A 17,099-nucleotide genomic window follows, 5' to 3' on the forward strand; every position below is an offset into this window, starting at 1 on the left:
GAAGGAAATTTAACAGCTCAGAGTAGACATATTGACATTTTACTTCTATTATTTTTAAGAATATAAAATAGAGAATGTGAATCTTATTTTAAAATACCCATGTTCTAAATATAAATTAGAAAGCTATTTAAAAATCTATTCTATAGCAGTAATTATTTAAAATTTTGCATTATTTGCCAATATGTGCAATTTTGTAAGAAGATTTCACACCATCCTTGATAACTGTTGTCTATCTTGACAGACAGAACCAGAATGAAGGATGCTTCAGTTAGTCATTGACCCCTCCCTCTCATTGCTTTATAATTGGTTTCTCTTATTGATTTTCTCCTGACAGACCCAAGTAATATTGGGAAAAAATGCGAACTTTGGAAAAAAACAGAGTATGTTCAATACTCTTTAATACTTTAATACTATATGAGGAGGCTGGAGAGCTGGCTTAGCAATTAAGAGCATTGGCTGCTCTTCTACAGGACTGCGGTTCAATTCCCAGCATCCACATCACCATGTGGATAAACTTCTGTAACTCCAGTGCCAGGGGATCCAGTACCCTTGTCTAGCCTCTGTAGGCACCAGGCATGCTTGCAGACAAAATACACATACAAACAAAAGTGAATGAATGAATGAATACTTATTATGTGGCTAAGCAAATTTAATTAGGTTTCTCTTTGGTAAAATTTCAGTAAAAATAAAGAAGATACATAATTAGGTTGTAGGGAGAATGAAGAGTGACACAATATTTCCCCATATATTCATTGTTTTAAATATTAGCTATTAATGATAATATCTGCTACCTGACTTCCTTACAAATTTGAATTTGGGAATCATATTTCGGTAAACTATAGAAGACTTTGTTTCCATTTATTTGTTAAACCAAATTCATTCATTGGATTCTGTCTTATACTATAACAACCTGTATTTTGTTATTCTTTATTGGAATCTATTTCTCAAAGTTCCTTCTATATAAGTTCATTGATTTGAACATACATTTCTAAACTCTGACAACTGTCCTAGATATATGAGATTAGATTTTTCTGGTTTTAGGAAGTCCTGTTTCATGTTGTCTAGTTGCTTCTCTGTCACTGTGATAAAGTATAACCAAAAGCAACTTGGGGATGGAAGAATTTATAGCATCTTACCCATTAGAATCCATCATCAAGGGAGACCAAGGTAGCAGCTCAAACAGAGGTCTGGAATCAGGAACGGAAGCTGAGAGTGAGGAAGAACAGTGATGGCTTTCTCAGAGTGCTTCCTTTTCTACCCTAGAACCCTCTGCAAGGGCTAGCACTTCCCATAAATGGGTGAGACTCTCCACACATAGCATTAATCAAGGAAATTCCCCTTAGATGTGCTGACATGTCAGCCTGGTGGAGACATTTCCTCTGTTGGTGTCCTTTTCCCAAGAGACTCTAGTCCTGTCAGGACAACAAAACCACCAGCACTTCTACATTCATTCTCTATTTTCCTAACTTTCTCCTAGTCTTGGTTTAGCCATAATCCCAAGGGAATAGACTTACTTACACTGAATTGTGATTGTGGGTGAGCAAGGGACCTGAGTTGTTCTCATAAAAATCAGAAGAGCCACAAGAGTATATTACAAAGTAAGAATTTTTAGAGCTAAAGCAGATGGGATAGACATTTTGAAGTGCTTGAAGATTAATACGGATCTGTGTAGTTGTGCCTCTGAAGGCTGCTCCATATTTAAATAATTAAATCTTATAAGATTAACTATTTTCTTATTTATTAAATATCATTTTCATTGGACTTGCTTACTGTTTTTTGCAGTTTCTTTCATATGTGATACTTAGATAATTTTGAATAAAAATTAATGAAAGTGTTATGTGAATTGATGAATTGACTACATCAATTGTGATAACTGTATAATATAGTGAGTGCTAGATATCTATTAGAAATTGCAATTTAGACAAAAGGACAACACTCAATAATTTAATAATAATTTATATAATTTAGTAGTAGTTCTATATAATCAGTATGTTTTCCTTAGTGAATCACATTGAAACTTGAATTCTAAATATCCACAGTAAAGACAAGCATAAGCTTAATACAATAAAATGTTAGAAATGTTTTTTCTTACTAATATTATTATGAGTAATTTTCATTGACTGTATTTTTGTTTTGAATGTCCTTGTTAAAACGATAGCTTTGTTAAACAAATGATGTTATAAATATGAGATTTTACAAAATCTTTTAAGATAAGCATTTTGTATAAATTTTACTAAAAATAAATGTAACTCCATATCAAAATAAAGGTTATAAATGAAGTCTAGATTTTTTTGAAGCATTGATACTATAGAAGTTTCTTGACATTTTTTTTGCTCTTTTTCACAAGTCCTCCAAGGTGTAGTAACAGACCCTTTACCCTATAGAAAGCTTGTTGATATCTACAGTGCTCATCTAATCATTTCATTCTGTCTAGTATTCCTTCCCAGTCATATCAGAAAAAATATATTCATCTTTTTTCCTTTGGATTTTCATCTAGGTAATTACTTTTGGTGACTGTCTCCACTTTCTGCAATGTATCATTCCATCTCTGAAACTAGACATCCTCTGCAATCAGAAGAACAAGAAGTAGGCATTGACCCCTTGTCTAGCTATTCAAATAAGTCTTTAGGTAAGTTTTTGTGTGCAGATGTTATTTCCATATGCTGGGAACTTAACATAGGGACTTCAGTAAGTTCTGTCAATACTATAGGTGTAAGTCTTTCCATGAAGCTAATCAGAATAACTTTAAGAATATTTTTCTAGATATGTATAGAATATTCTTGATACTAATGAATACCACAAAAAGATCTCTTTGTCTTGAAGTTAGAGGATATATTAGCTATATGTTTAATACACTGTCATTCTTTAAGAAAAGTTATATAAAGTCATTGTTGAAATACAAAATGCTGTTTGTCCAACAGCATTTGTCACACATTAAATTGACCTAAATTCTAGGATGAACTGTTTGGTAGTGATTCACATATTTCTTTTCTGTAAATAAATTGAAATTTGTGTCACACTATTGTAGATATGTGCAGTAAAATTGTTAAGTTGTAGATTATTGAAAGATAAGCATTGTTGATGTTCTACTCTTTAAAATATTTCATATATGTATGTGCCAGAACTAGATATTATTTTTCTATATTTACTTAATGGTAGACTTTCTGAAAGATATGAGTTATGAAAATTCTTGAAGCTTTATCCTTATTCTTGAGTAGTTCATTGTACACTATTAGGTTCCTTGCTCAAGTCACTAAGTATATATATATATATATTACTTATGAAATACATATGTCAAGAAACCTATTTCAGACAAATTTGGTAAAATAATTCAAATAAAGTTATTTTTACCTGTAAACTGATATTAAGGTCTGCTATGATATTTTGGTAATTTTAAGAAATTAACTGACTCCTAAAATGGTCATTTTTATAGAAGAAAGCTCTTTATGAAGTGCATTTGTTTATGTATTTATTTATTTGGTGAGAGAGAGTGTGTGTGTGTGTGTGTGTGTGTGTGTGTGTGTGTGAGAGAGAGAGAGAGAGAGAGAGAGAGAGAGAGAGACTCTTTAATACTTTCTATACCCTGTAAATGCCATTGATATTTTTGTTGAAAATAGCACCTTTTGTCCTTCAAAATTATTTTATAATTTTTATTTTATTTTATTTTTGTTACATGATGACTTAAAAAGACAGCTGTTTAGATTTTGGTAATATGAAAATTAATTCTCATTATTGCAGTTAAAGTATTTTAATATGTTGCTAGAAAGCCTGAAAGCTTTTCTAGTTATGTTTCCCTTAAATTTAATACCTGTAAGAAGTACTCATAATTCGATAAATGCTTTAAAAGTGAGTATGTATTTGTATTAGAAGCATACAAAATAATTTTACAATACTTTTTAGAATATCTCTTGTTTATATAGTTATTTGAGAAGATCATTTTCTGTTGTGTTTTAAGTGAATATTTTTTATGGGCTATTTCACTAAATATCGAACATTTTTTTTTTACCCTGGTTAAAAACATTTTAAATTAATTTTATCTTTTATTGTGTAAAGGAATGAGCAGTTACCTTTACTGAAAGGGATTTTCATTTATATCCTAGCCTAACATTTCTGTGACATACCAAGTTATTAGGACTGAATTGATGTTTTAAAGTGCCATTAATTCATTTACCCCAAATGTTCATTAACAATGTAAATGTATGCTGATGTTCTATGAGACAAGGAAGTGACTAATGACTCTTCCAACTAACAACACTTAAAATGAATAGAAACTTTAGATAGCTAATCTTGAAGTAATCAAGACCCTCATTCAGCTTGGCATCTCTGTATGCTCTACAACAGCTGTCAACTGTTAAAAATATATACAAAACACACATACATGCAGGCATATAAGGAAAGCAAGATATGTAAATATCTCTTTTTTCTAAGCCATAAAGGTTACTAACCATAGTGAGTTTTGTGTGTTGTATGTGTAAACATTTTATATCAAGTACCGATTTGATCTTAAGTTGTCATTTTGCACACACAAAAAAATTATGTGTTACATTTTCTTGAGGTTGTCATATTTACTTGAAGAATCATCACCATTGTAGTTTAATTTTATTTCTGTCTTGCATTGGGAGTTTCAAAGGATTTGGAAGCTTTTTGTGCATTTCTGTAATAGACTATAGGGAATTTATGGCTACACAATGACTCCTTGTCTAAACAGATAAACACCAGATTTGGATTAGTAGTTTTCTTGCCTCAAGTCATGTGCAATTAAAAACAACCCTGTCAGAGATTCCAATAGTAAAACATGCTATTTTCTCAAATCTGAATTCTAACATTTGTAAAGAAACAGTACTATTAAATGATTTTGAGTTCTTTTAAAATTAGGCAAGAAAGGAGGATTAGAGAAAAAATTGTACATATTTTATTTTCATTGGGGAAGAAAAAGAACTGTCCTACATATGTGTGACATCTTAGAACATATTTATTTTCCATGTTAATTACACTTTTAATCTCTTTTCTAAACAATAAACAGTATAAAAATATATTACATTTTCTTTGTGCCTTAGCATGTTTTATCATTTGTTTAAATTACCATCTTAAATTCCAGGGTCTTTGGTAATAATTGACCTGATACAAATAATACACTATTTTTTTGTTTTTATACCTATTTGTTCTTACCATCTGACTTTAAATAATAAATCAAATGAAAATGATTATTTTTAAATGTTATTCTTTTTTTTTTTTTTTTTTTTTTTTGAGCTGAGGATCGAACCCAGGGCCTTGCTTTACCACTGAGCTAAATCCCCAGCCCCAAAAATGATTATTTTTAACTGAGGCTGATAATCTCAAGATATAGGAGAATTTCACCTATTGGATAGTCTAATTAGGAGAACTATTTTTTTCCTCAATTTCTTTTCTTTCTTTTTTTTTTTCCCCGAGACAGGGCTTTTCTGTGTAGTTTTGGGGCCTGTCCTGGATCTTGCTCTGTAGATCAGGCTGGCCTAGAATTCACAGAGATCCACCTAACTCCACCTCCCAAGTGCTGGGATTAAAGACATGTGAGACCACTACCTGGCTTTGTTTCTCCAATTTTATAACAGCTTATACTGTTATTTGTGCTGCAAAAAGATTTTCCTCTATTGAGCCTCCTTTGAGAATAGTATTTTGTAATGTATTGCCAAAAGTTTTAGCTTGAGTGTTACATGATAGAGAATTCCCCTTCTGACTTGACACTTGTGTATTGTTAGGTAACTTTTAACTTTTTCTTTTTAAACATTACCTGCTTCACAGCTTTTTATCCTCAGATAGAAAAATATATGATGTTCAGAGTACTTTTAAATTTAGTATTGCTTCTTTAAGCTTTTTTTCCCCTCAGTTTTCCTTATTTCACTATCAGAATTTTGGAACTAGAGGGAGAGACATTGTCAATAATTGACTTTTTGTTGTTGTTGTTTGTTTGTTTGTCTGTCTGTTAGACAGGGTTTCTATATGTAGTCATGGCTGTCCTGGAACTTTCTTTGTAGACTAGGCTGGTCTGGAACTCACAGAGATCCTCCTGCCTCTAGGATTAAAGAGTGCACCAACAACCTGGTGACTTGTTAGAGCTAATTTTTTGTTTGTTTGTTTGTTTAGCATTTCTGTTTCTTTTCTTAAAAATTTTTTATGTTTTTGACAGATAATTCATGTAGTATACAATTTTTCTGTTTGCACAATTTGATAGACTTTAGTCCAGCATCCTCATAGGCCCATGACAACATCACCACTTCCTGTTTTAGAACATTGCTGTCTTCAATTTCTTTCTTTCCTTTTTTTTTTTTTGGAATGCCAAATGCCATTTATTGAAGGAGGGAGGAGGTCTTAAATACAGGCTTACAGCACAATGGGAGAACCCCAGAGTGCAGAAGTTCCCTTCTGATGTTTTACAATCTTGCATCTAAGCTGTTAAGGCCCAATATGCAGGATTCACAGATGAGGAGCTTCCCTTAAGCATTTAGGAGGGTGGAATCTCGCAGGGAATTAGCATAGGGAGGATATCAAGGTCAGCAAGCAAGACAACAGTTACCCAAAACGGGGGGGGGGGGCAGGCCCTACAGGTCCCCCCTTTTACTAAAAAATGAGCTTCTGACTTAGGTTGCATCAGACGTCAGCAGGTCACCTTACCAGTCATGGAGACTCCTGTCCAGGCCACACAGGCGCTCTGTCTTAGGTTGGTGAACACCCCCCAGGTATTACCCGTCTCTGAATACGCATTGTCATGCATGCTCAATCCTGTGAGAGCTGCAGAATTAACTGTTGCCAAAGATCTCTAAGTGGCGCTGGGCTTGCAAAAAAAAAAAAAAAAAAAAAAAAAGACCAACAGAAGTCTTAACCCACCCATAGCCGATAGGCTAAAAGCAACTGATCCATTCCCTTTCTTAACGAGCCTTACTGCAAAATTGGAGTCCTTGTAAGATGGTATCCCAAAAGCAAATGGAACTTGAGTTTGTAAATTTATAACTTTCAAAGCCAATTGAAATGTATATAACTATTGACTTAAATTTGTCATGCCCAATAGAATGAAAGATTAATTAACTGTGGTAGCTACTTTTGCTGCCAGGGTCTCCACTGTGCTAGCTGTAGTAACCAATTATGAAATGGCAATCCCCGAAACAGTAGTAGTGGTGGTCGTCACTGTTATAACAGCAACAATGGCAGCAGTGATGTCAAATTCTCTCCTGTAGTGTGTGGGCATCCACTGGCATGGACACAACTCCAGGAACACAAACTGCCGAGGCCCATTTTCTTATCCCAGCAAGACTTAAGCTGGCAAGAGCTAATTTTTATATGATGAAAATTTTAGTAGAGTATGAATGACTTTGACCAAGATCATCACTATATCACCAATATCTTTAAGCATATTAGTACTTTTTGTAATTTATTTGTTTAGTGTTTTAATGTATTTTATTATTGTTTAATTACATTACTAGATTTGATTGTTGATAAAGTAAAGCAATATCTAATAAGTGAATTAGGGAATCATAGAAACACATATTTTTGGTTTTTTTTGATCATTTTATTTTGTTTTGTTGAGTCAGGGTCTCATTATATAGCCCTGTCTGTACTGGAACTCACTATGTAGGCAAGGTGGGACATCTGCCTTTTCCTACTGAGTGCTGGGGTTAAAGTCATGTGCTATCTCACCTTACTTATATGTTTATTATCAAACAGAAAGTACTGTAGATCATGTACCTAATGTTAGCTTATTTATATCAAAATATTTATTGAAAATTTAGTATCTGGGGAAAGAATATCAACTGTAAATTGTTTTCTTTCACAAAATTCACATTTGCAAATACATTTCTCTTAAGTATTTGAGAATTTCATAAACGTGTTTCGATTGTACTCAGCCCCCATTTTTCTCACTACTCTACACCACCTCTCCACCACTCCCAACCTTGTGTCCTTTTTTTTTTGTAAATAACCCTTTGGTCCAGTTATTGCTGCTCATAAACTCGTGGATGTGAGGCCATCCACTGCAGCTTTGTTAGTAGGTCCAAATCTTTAAAGGAAAAGGATTGTCCCTCCCAGAGAAGCAAGCTGCCTTAGTTAAGGTTGGGGCTCCCTTCTCTTGTCATTGCTCTCCTGTTGACAGGCTTGCTGTTTTGCATATCTCTGCACTGAAAACATTTATGCTGAATATGTAAGTGTTAGGGTTCATGAGAAGTCCCATAAAGGACCACCAGACATGTATGCAATCAACAAGAGCTTTTAATTTCTCTAGAATAAAAATTTGAGCATGCTAGGGTCAAAGTATCCAACAAAGTGGTAAAATGGCAACATCAAAAGAAGCTCACAGGCTCCTTTTAAGCAGGATTAGGGGAATTCCAGCTGCAGTTAAGTGTACTTTGATGTGATTGAGTATAGACCCTTACTGGTATAGGAATCAATTTATGATTGGCTCACGACTTCTGGTCAGCAACTGTGATTGCAGTGTCAGGGGTCTATGTTCTGTGTCAGAGGTCTGTCTGTCTGCAGTGTCAGGGGTCTGTCTGCTGTGTCAGGGGCCTGTCTGCTGTGTCAGAGGTCTGCCTGCAGTGTCAGCAGTCTGTCTATAGTATCAGGGGTCTGTCTGGAGTGTCAGGGGTCTGGAGTATGTTGACTGAAAATAGCAAGAACAGTTCCTTCTTGTGGCCGGATAGGACCCTGATTGGCTACTAAACTGTACGTACTTTCTGAGGATCTGATTGAAGCCAGACATGAGTCAACATAGGATGGTGGGGTAATATGGGGCAGAGGTCTTAACAAACTGGCCCTGGAAAACAAACAAATAAACAAACAAAAAACCAACTGTCTCTCTTAGGGTCAGCCCTGTTACTAGAATGGACGGCTGCTTCAGTAAGCCAGACCTGGAAAGACAGTGGTCTCATGTTATCACCAGTATGTTGACATTAGTGTTGAATCTTTATGTTTGTATTTCTAACTTGGAAGAAACAGAAATTTCTAACCTATGTAATACAGGAAACTTGTGATCTTAATGGAGGGTATAGTATAATTTGGGTGGTATGAAAGGAAAACAGAAAATCAAAAGGGGGAATTAGGTAAGTAGAGGCAAAAGAGAAAGTCATGTGGAAACCTGACTATATCATATTAAATAATTTTATGAGAGTTACCCTACAGGGGATAATGCTCCTCCCAGAAGCCGCAGATTGCTAAATACAAAATCCAATGCCAAGCGTGGGATACCTCCCCTCAGTTTGGGTGCCCTAGAGACCCCAATTATTATAACCTATTGACACTTTGGTTGGTTGGTTGATACAGGGTTTCTTTGTGTAGCCGTGGCTGTCCCAGAATTAGCTCTGTAGACTTCTTTCTTGCCCATCTGAAGTCGTATTTTAATCTCGGAGAGATAATAAAACACTGACAGATTAATACAGAAATAAAGAGAAAAAAAACAGTGCTAAGAATTAAAACAGGGTAATGCAATGAGTACTGAAAATTGTCAGGTGAAGGCCTCTGAGAAAGTGAGGATTTGGCAGTATGTGAATAAAAGACAAGATTCCAGGCATGTATAGATGGTATCTGTGGGAGTAGTACCACATCTCTAAACAAAGTAGAGTTTATCAAAATAAGTCCCCAGGAAAGGAGTAAACTTGTTAATGGTAACTGCTGGGAGCCTTCTCTATTATGGCACCAAGGCTATTAGCAAAACAGCATAGAGTGGGCTGGGTTAGGGAAGACTTGTAAAGCTGGCCCAGAAATGTACTAGGAATTATTTACTGGTTATCTAACGTACTGTTATTATATGTCTGTGGGCCTTTGAGTTCCTCTTGGGGTTCATATCTCTTTCTTACTTGATTGCATTTATTAAGTGATGGCTCCTTTATAGTGTAGGATATCTTTAAAATGTGTTTTCATGTTGCTTATATTCCAAATGAATATGCTTGTTTCCTTAACATGTTAACAACTTAATTTGAGCAAGTTAATGGTGAAATAGTTTTTGTTAGTCATAGAAAAAGTGATGCTATCATATTTCACATGTATCTGAAGATCTTTTGTATGGTCCATTTTATAGCATGTAACTATTATTAAAAGATATTGAGTGTATGCAACCTAGCAAGGCCTTTTCTGTTGATCTAGGGTGTACATATGAGTATGTGTTCACTTACACAAGTGAACTTGTACATATGCAAGTTTTATTTGGGGCATGGAGGGCATGTAATCATTTTTTTCTGCTGATATAATGGAGAATTCATTCCTCTAGGACATATTAGGACAGTGTGTTTAATGCTCTTCAATTTAATTTGCTAGTATCACAATTAATACAATTAGGGTCACTTTAAATGAAACTATTAGCAAATTGACTAATTTACTTTAACAATGTCAATGTGTTCTCACAATTACATTTGCTTTAATTAGTGTACAAGCTATTATTTAATAACATACTTCACATAGAAAAATGTAGTAGTGAATTCTTACCTCTATTAAAGAAAAACTTTTAATGGCCTGATTTTTGTACAAGTGCTGTTAGCTATAAAGTATTGGAAGACACATGGAAAATCATAAAGCAAAGCTTGCACAATTGTAAATATAACATTTTTTTGGTATTTTTTCATGCTTTCCCTTAAATGTCCTATTTATCATTATATTAATAGTATTGAAAAAAATTTAAAAGTGGTTAGAGAAGGGAACATGTGTCTGGACAGCTTTAGTAGTGTTGAGTTTAATTTTGTCTTGGCTTAATATTGCTGTAGCATTTCAATTTATGGATACAATAAAGTCACTCCCAATTAACTACCTTAGTGGAGGAGAATGTTTGTGCAATATAAAATAGGCAAAATAATTCTCAAAAGAACTTTTGTTTTATATTCTAATCTGGGTATTTTCTTACCTTAAAATTAAGTCTTGAGTTCTGGAGAAGTTTCTTGGAAGGACATACAAAGTAGTTTACGACTCCTGTGAGTTTCTTTTAAAGAATATTTATTTTGTTTATGTATATGGATGTGTTTCTGTGTAAGTGTATAGTACATATGTGGAGGTACCTATGTTTCTGTGTAACTTTATGGCACATCTATGGTGGTACCTATGGATGCCAGAAAACAGTATTAAATTCCTTGGATCTTTAACTGCAGGAGGTGGTGAACCACCTGATCTAGATGCTGGTAGTAAGCTCAGGTCCTCTGGAAGAACAGCACATTTTATTATAAATAGATATGATCAATATTGTTCAGTACTATGATTTTAAATTGAGACTCTGGTCTAGTTTGATCAATTCACTAAGTTTCTGCGAATTTAGGATTCTATCTTTTGTCCATTACTAAGAAAAAAATTATAAAGATATACATTTAAAACTAGAACATATGTAAAAGGTAATTAGGTATTAAATATTTAATGAAAAATGTGAGGTTAGAGGATGCACACAGTGAAAAAGTTAATTACATCTCATTCCATTGAGATTCAAAACTATCTTGTATTTTCATCAGCTTCTCTGCCCTCCCCAAGTAATCCTTCCTCCCTCCCTCCCTGTTCTCTGCCCCACTTCCACTGCTCTGCTTCTTTCTTGCTTTCCTTTTCTTCCTACCCCATTTAAAAATGTATTATTAATACATTCAAATAGAGAAACAGATTCCTTTTATTATTGGTCTTCTTCCAACCCTTGCTGGTCCTTTCTACCGTTTATATGCTTTTGAAACAGTTTCTCACTCTGGGGCCCTGGCTGGCCTGAGGCTTTCTGTGTAGACCAGCCTGGCTTCTAACTCACAGAGGTCTACCTTTCTCTACCTCATGAATGCCAGGGTTATAGGCATGAGCTCCCACATCTGGCTTATAGTCTTAACATTTTCTGTATAGTATGGGAAATTGTACAGTACCTTTGTGGAATAATGTCATTTGCTTCTGAAATGTTTACTCTTTCTTGGAAGTCAAGATCACTTCACCTCATGTTAGAGCTACAGCATTTCAGAAGCGAATCCCAAGTCTGTACTAAATCCCTTGTTGTTTGGAATGACTGAAAGAATGTCCTAATAGTCCTCTACAGTCTGACCCTATGTATCTATCTAATCACTTTTTAACAGTCAGATATGGTTTCTCTTAAAATTCAGTGTTTATCCAGAGTAGTCGGAGAACTGAAGCTGCCTGACCTCAGAACAGACAGAGCGAGTGTAGGTTCACCCAAATATTGTGGACTGATCTTTGAAAATGAGAAAAGGAGATACAGTAGAGAAAGAGTAGTTTTCAACAAAGGGCCCTGGAAAAATTGAACACCCATACACATGCACATGTAGCTTAGAGTCTGCCTGTCTGTTTGCACATAGAGTTTGAGCTAATAGAATTAATACAAAATGAGTCATAAGTCCAAATGAGGACATCAGGATATATAGGTGAAAATGAGTTTGCTCATAGCTTTTTTGAAAAAAAAAAAAAAAAACCTTAAAATATTATCCATAATAGAATGAAAGAAAAAAATGGTAAGTGAAAAGAAAAAAAATTTTTTGTATATCACTCTTAAAGGAATGAACAACCAAGCCAGAGTGACAGAAAAACTTCTCTACAATATCTGTATAATGTGAGTATTATAAAACACATCTGAAGATCTTTTAATATTAGAGAGTAAGAAGAAACTAAATTTAAAAATGAGCAGAGCAGAAAGGGGACAAAAGATATTGCTTTGTTATATATGTCATTTACCATTGTCAAAAACTAGAGAAGGGACAATACAACTCACAAACCACATTGTTAACTTACATCTTCCAGTAAACCAACCTCTGGTTTCACTGGTTCTCTATTCTTGTATTCTCTATTTTTTCCCCTAGGTCTAACCTTATGCTTATATCTTTGCCTTTGTGTTTAAGACACAGAGAGCAAGTACATCAGAACTCAGTGTATCAGAGAGGAAGCACTTAAGCTCTTTGAAGTTATAATTTTTTTGTTATTATTATTATTATTTTTAACCAATTATGACATCAGGTTGCATTCTGAAAATCATGTTTCACATCATTTGGTAATGAAATAGCATTGCATCCACTTTGTGTATTTAAGGGTGAACTGTAAGGATAAGGCTTAGACATCAGGAGTGGAACTGGACCCTTGGATGTAGTTCCTTAAGTAACACCAGTGAGTGGGATATGGACAGTATGTTCACCTAAGAAGGCCATTTTCTTTAACCATTCATTTAGGGGATAAAATTATGATTTTCTTAAACAGTCATGTTTGCATACAGTATTTAATATTTATTATAATTTTGTTTATTATATGACATTCTGATACAAAGACAATGCCTGTTAGCTCTTAGGTTAAATTATTTTCAATGTAGTTGTCACGCATAATATTTAAATAGTTAAATAATATTTAATAATAATATTTAAATTTATATTAAAATTAAGACCATAAGTAGTGCAGTAACATATTAAAGATAAATCTTTTGATAAATTTATTAAAGAATATATTAAATATTTTACAAACTTTTGTATATTCTATTTTTAGTTACTTAATAATGATTAATTTGATATATAAACAATGTTAATACTGTATATCAATATGTGATGCTATATAACAACACATAATAATTTATATATATATATCAATAAAAGTTTTTAATTTGAATTGGAGAAAAGCAGAAATTTGGGTTATGGCTTAATCACTGAAATGTGCCGTTTTTTAGTCTTGTGTTTAAGTCAGAGCCACTTCATATTTGTTGGAATACAAAGAGAAAAGTTGTCATTTAAATATATTTTAGAGTCAAATTTACAGAATCAATTGGGATTAAAATCTAGAGTGTTCCAGAAAATTTGGGGAGAAGAGAGATTCAGATTATGTAGAGAGATCCTTAAAGAATGGTTTTGAGTTACATTTTTGTAGAATCATTTACTCAAAACTGCAATTTGTATTTGTAATCTAATTTTAGAGGTGATATTGTATTACAGTTCTTTCAGAAGACTGATAGATACTGTCCTTATGACAAAGAGACTTCATTTGTTCACATATCAGGTTCAAGGGGAAGTGATGAAACATTTACAAGCTTAGTAAGTTTTACCTTTTAAACACATGCATGCCATGCACACTCTCTCACATATTAGGTATATATTTATGCACAAGCTGGCCTTTTAACAAAGAAAAATAAGGCTATGTTTGGGCTGCCACTGATAGAAACGAAACAGCTGAGACTTTAATGAACACCATACTGAGGGCATGTAGGACATAAGGGAAATTAAGCAGGTTACAAACTGCACGTCTTCTATTTGGATACAGAGATCTCCCCAATCCTGACAATTAGTTGCATTGACAAAGCAATCAGATAGACAGAAACAGAAGGAGATCATTTATATCAATTTGAGAAACAGATAGTAATGAAAGAAACTAGCCACACAGCTCTTTCTGGTGATGTTCTTTCTCTCTGTTTCCACCCAAATAAACACATATGGTTATACAAAAAAAAACCTTCTTTTATTTTGTTTACAAATAAAGACCAACAAAGTTTTTTGTTGTTGTTGTTGATGTTGTTTTGTATTTTAGAAAAGATATCCTGGACACTTAAAGAAATTTTAGTCACAGTAACCTGACAGCATTGTTTAAATATAATTTTCTTTCCTGGAAAACCATTTTAAAGTACAGCAGTTTTAGCTGTGAATGCCTGAATAAATTAATGATGACAGAGAAGTTCCTGAATGAACTAGCATTTGCTTTGTCTCTTTTGTAACATTTCTTGGCAAATTGCACACACAAATGTTGCAGGGCCATTTTAATTTGCACCCCCCTTTTTTTTTTTTTTGCTAGTAACTAAATAATTCTTTGTTATTAGTAAGTTCATTTTTTAATTATTTTCTTATATGATTTAAAGAAACCTGTATGGGAAACATTTAAACATTTGCTTTAGTATATGTGATTTCATTCTAAAATGTATAACTCATGTTTAGGGTTTGAAAATTTTTTTTCTACAAAATCAAATCCTTTTCAGCTTTCAGAGAAAGTATGTATTTCAAGATCATTTACTTTCTTAAATCACAAAAAAATTATGAATTTGCCAAAAACAATTGAAATATTTTAGGGCCATACTTTTTTTTCAGCCTTATGAAGATCTGGATTGCTAATTTTTTGCACTATTATCTTTGTGCAAATTGTAATTTTCTCTGTGTTTTGTATGTGTTGTGTGTGGTGTATGGGAAGATGTGCACATAGAAGTAGGTGATGTGCTCATGGACTTCTTGTGGAGACTAGAGGAGGACATTGGGTTCCTCTTTGTTATTTTCTGCCTTCTTCCCCAAGACAGTATCCGTCACTGGACCCAGAGCTCATGGTTGAGGTCAGTTTAGCTTGCCTATGAGCTTCTGGAACCTGTCTGTCTTGATCTCTGTGGTTACAGGTGCATACTACCTTTTGTCACTTTGGATGTTGGCAGTGAGGATTTGAACTTAGGTTTTCTTGCTTGAACAGAAGTTGCTCTTACCTACTGACCTATCTCCTCCTTCCTCAGATTTTTAATTTTTATTTGCTTCAGAAAAGGTTTGTGGTACAATTTGAGACATTAATGTATAACTTAGAAAAGAGGAAAAACTTTAAAAATTATTATTATATAGTACTTTCAAATAGAACTTTGGAAATTTTAGTATTTTTTTTTCTAGAATGTTCCTTGAAGTACACCTTTAAATGTTTTACACTTTTAGTTTATAGATGTTTACAAAACGTCTTTTTATGGGAGCTTAGTGACTTCAAAGAGCCAGTGCATATTTGGCACATATCTAACACTATTATTTCATGTTATCAGTAGATAGTATATTTGTTGTCTTTGGTTCTATGGTAGAATTTCTCTGAACTAAATAAAAGAAAATCCTAAGAGTCTACTTTGGGTGCTGGAGAGATGGCTCAATGGTTAAGAGCTATGGCTGCTCTTCCAGAGGACCTGTGTTTAATTTCCAGCACCCACTCTGCAGCTCACAAGTGTCTGTAACTCCAGTTCCAGAGGATCTGACACCCTCACACAGACATACATGCCAGCAAAACATCAATGTACATAAAATAAAAACAACAAATAAAAAAATAATTTACTCTGATTCCTGACAAAATAAGACATGCAGCTCTCTCACTCATTGTTGGATTTGCTTCTGTGTCAACAACATGGCTGACTACTTAGTGAAATGAATTACTGAGCCACAATTTTTTTAAATAAATTTTTTTATTAAGAGATTTTCTATTTATTTTGCATACCAACCACAGATTCCCCTGTCCTCCTCCTCCCGCTCCCCCAGACTCCCCCCTCAACCCACCTCCTCCAAGGCAAGGTCTCCCATGGGGCGTCAGCAGAGCCTGGTCCATTCAGCTGAGGCAGGTCCAGGTCCCTCCTCCCTTCACCAAGGCTGTGCAAAGTGTCCCACCATAGGCACAAGGTTCAAAAAAGCTGCTGAGCCCCAATTTCATCTTTTACCAAGCCACTTACCATTAAGTTCCATGACAGAGTCATCATTTCATGAGCTCAAAAGCTGTGAGGTTTCATGAGGCTTACAGCAAATGCTGGAACCTGTCAAAGCTGCAGTATTGTATTGAAAACGCTTATCTGTCCACCAAGTTCTCACTAGACAATTTCATGATAACCCAGTGTCTCTAAATATGATAGCACTCATTAAATTTAATTAAAAGCAATTGAATGAGGGGTGGTGGTGCATGCCTTTAATCCCAGACTGTTAGTTTGAGGCCAGCCTGATCTACCCAGTAATAAATTAAACAAACGATGAAAAGAATGCATACTGAAAAGAGGATTACATTTTTGTCATCCAGTTTGAAGACCTGAATAAATGTAGAAATATAATTCTCAAGGATTAGAACTGATGGTATAAGCCCACCAACTTGGAAGGGTCTGGAAAGCGATGTTTTATTAGAATATCTGTAGGCCAGTGCTCAGGGTTAAGATGAAATTAGTAACAGAGGATTCTCTCATCCAAGGATCAAATGGCTTCACTGATGGTCTCTCCTATAAACATAAAAAAATCAATAATAATTTTTAAATTGTTCAAAGAAGGAGAAGTAAATTCACCCAGACTACTACTACTTTGATATTAAAACCACAAGAACCACAAGTAAAAGCTAAAAAGATCTTTTTAGAGAGAATAACTGTTCTTTTTTCTAGTCATGTCTTCACAATT

At 34.1% G+C, this 17,099-nt stretch overlaps 1 protein-coding gene across 2 annotated transcripts in view; it reads left to right on the forward strand.

The window, feature by feature from the left end:
* Tbc1d5 (TBC1 domain family member 5) overlaps nucleotides 1–17,099 on the forward strand; it is a 292,901-nt gene that overhangs the window by 17,969 nt on the left and 257,833 nt on the right. For both annotated transcript variants that reach the window (XM_036167803.1, XM_036167804.1), the window contains one exon: nucleotides 2,498–2,629. In XM_036167803.1, the coding sequence (XP_036023696.1) occupies nucleotides 2,533–2,629 (97 nt within the window). In that variant the 5' untranslated portion in view covers nucleotides 2,498–2,532. Of the gene's footprint in view, nucleotides 1–2,497; nucleotides 2,630–17,099 lie in introns of those variants that run through there.

Source organism: Onychomys torridus, chromosome 18 (genome assembly GCF_903995425.1).
Source record: "Onychomys torridus chromosome 18, mOncTor1.1, whole genome shotgun sequence".
NCBI classification, from domain to species: Eukaryota; Metazoa; Chordata; class Mammalia; order Rodentia; family Cricetidae; genus Onychomys; species Onychomys torridus.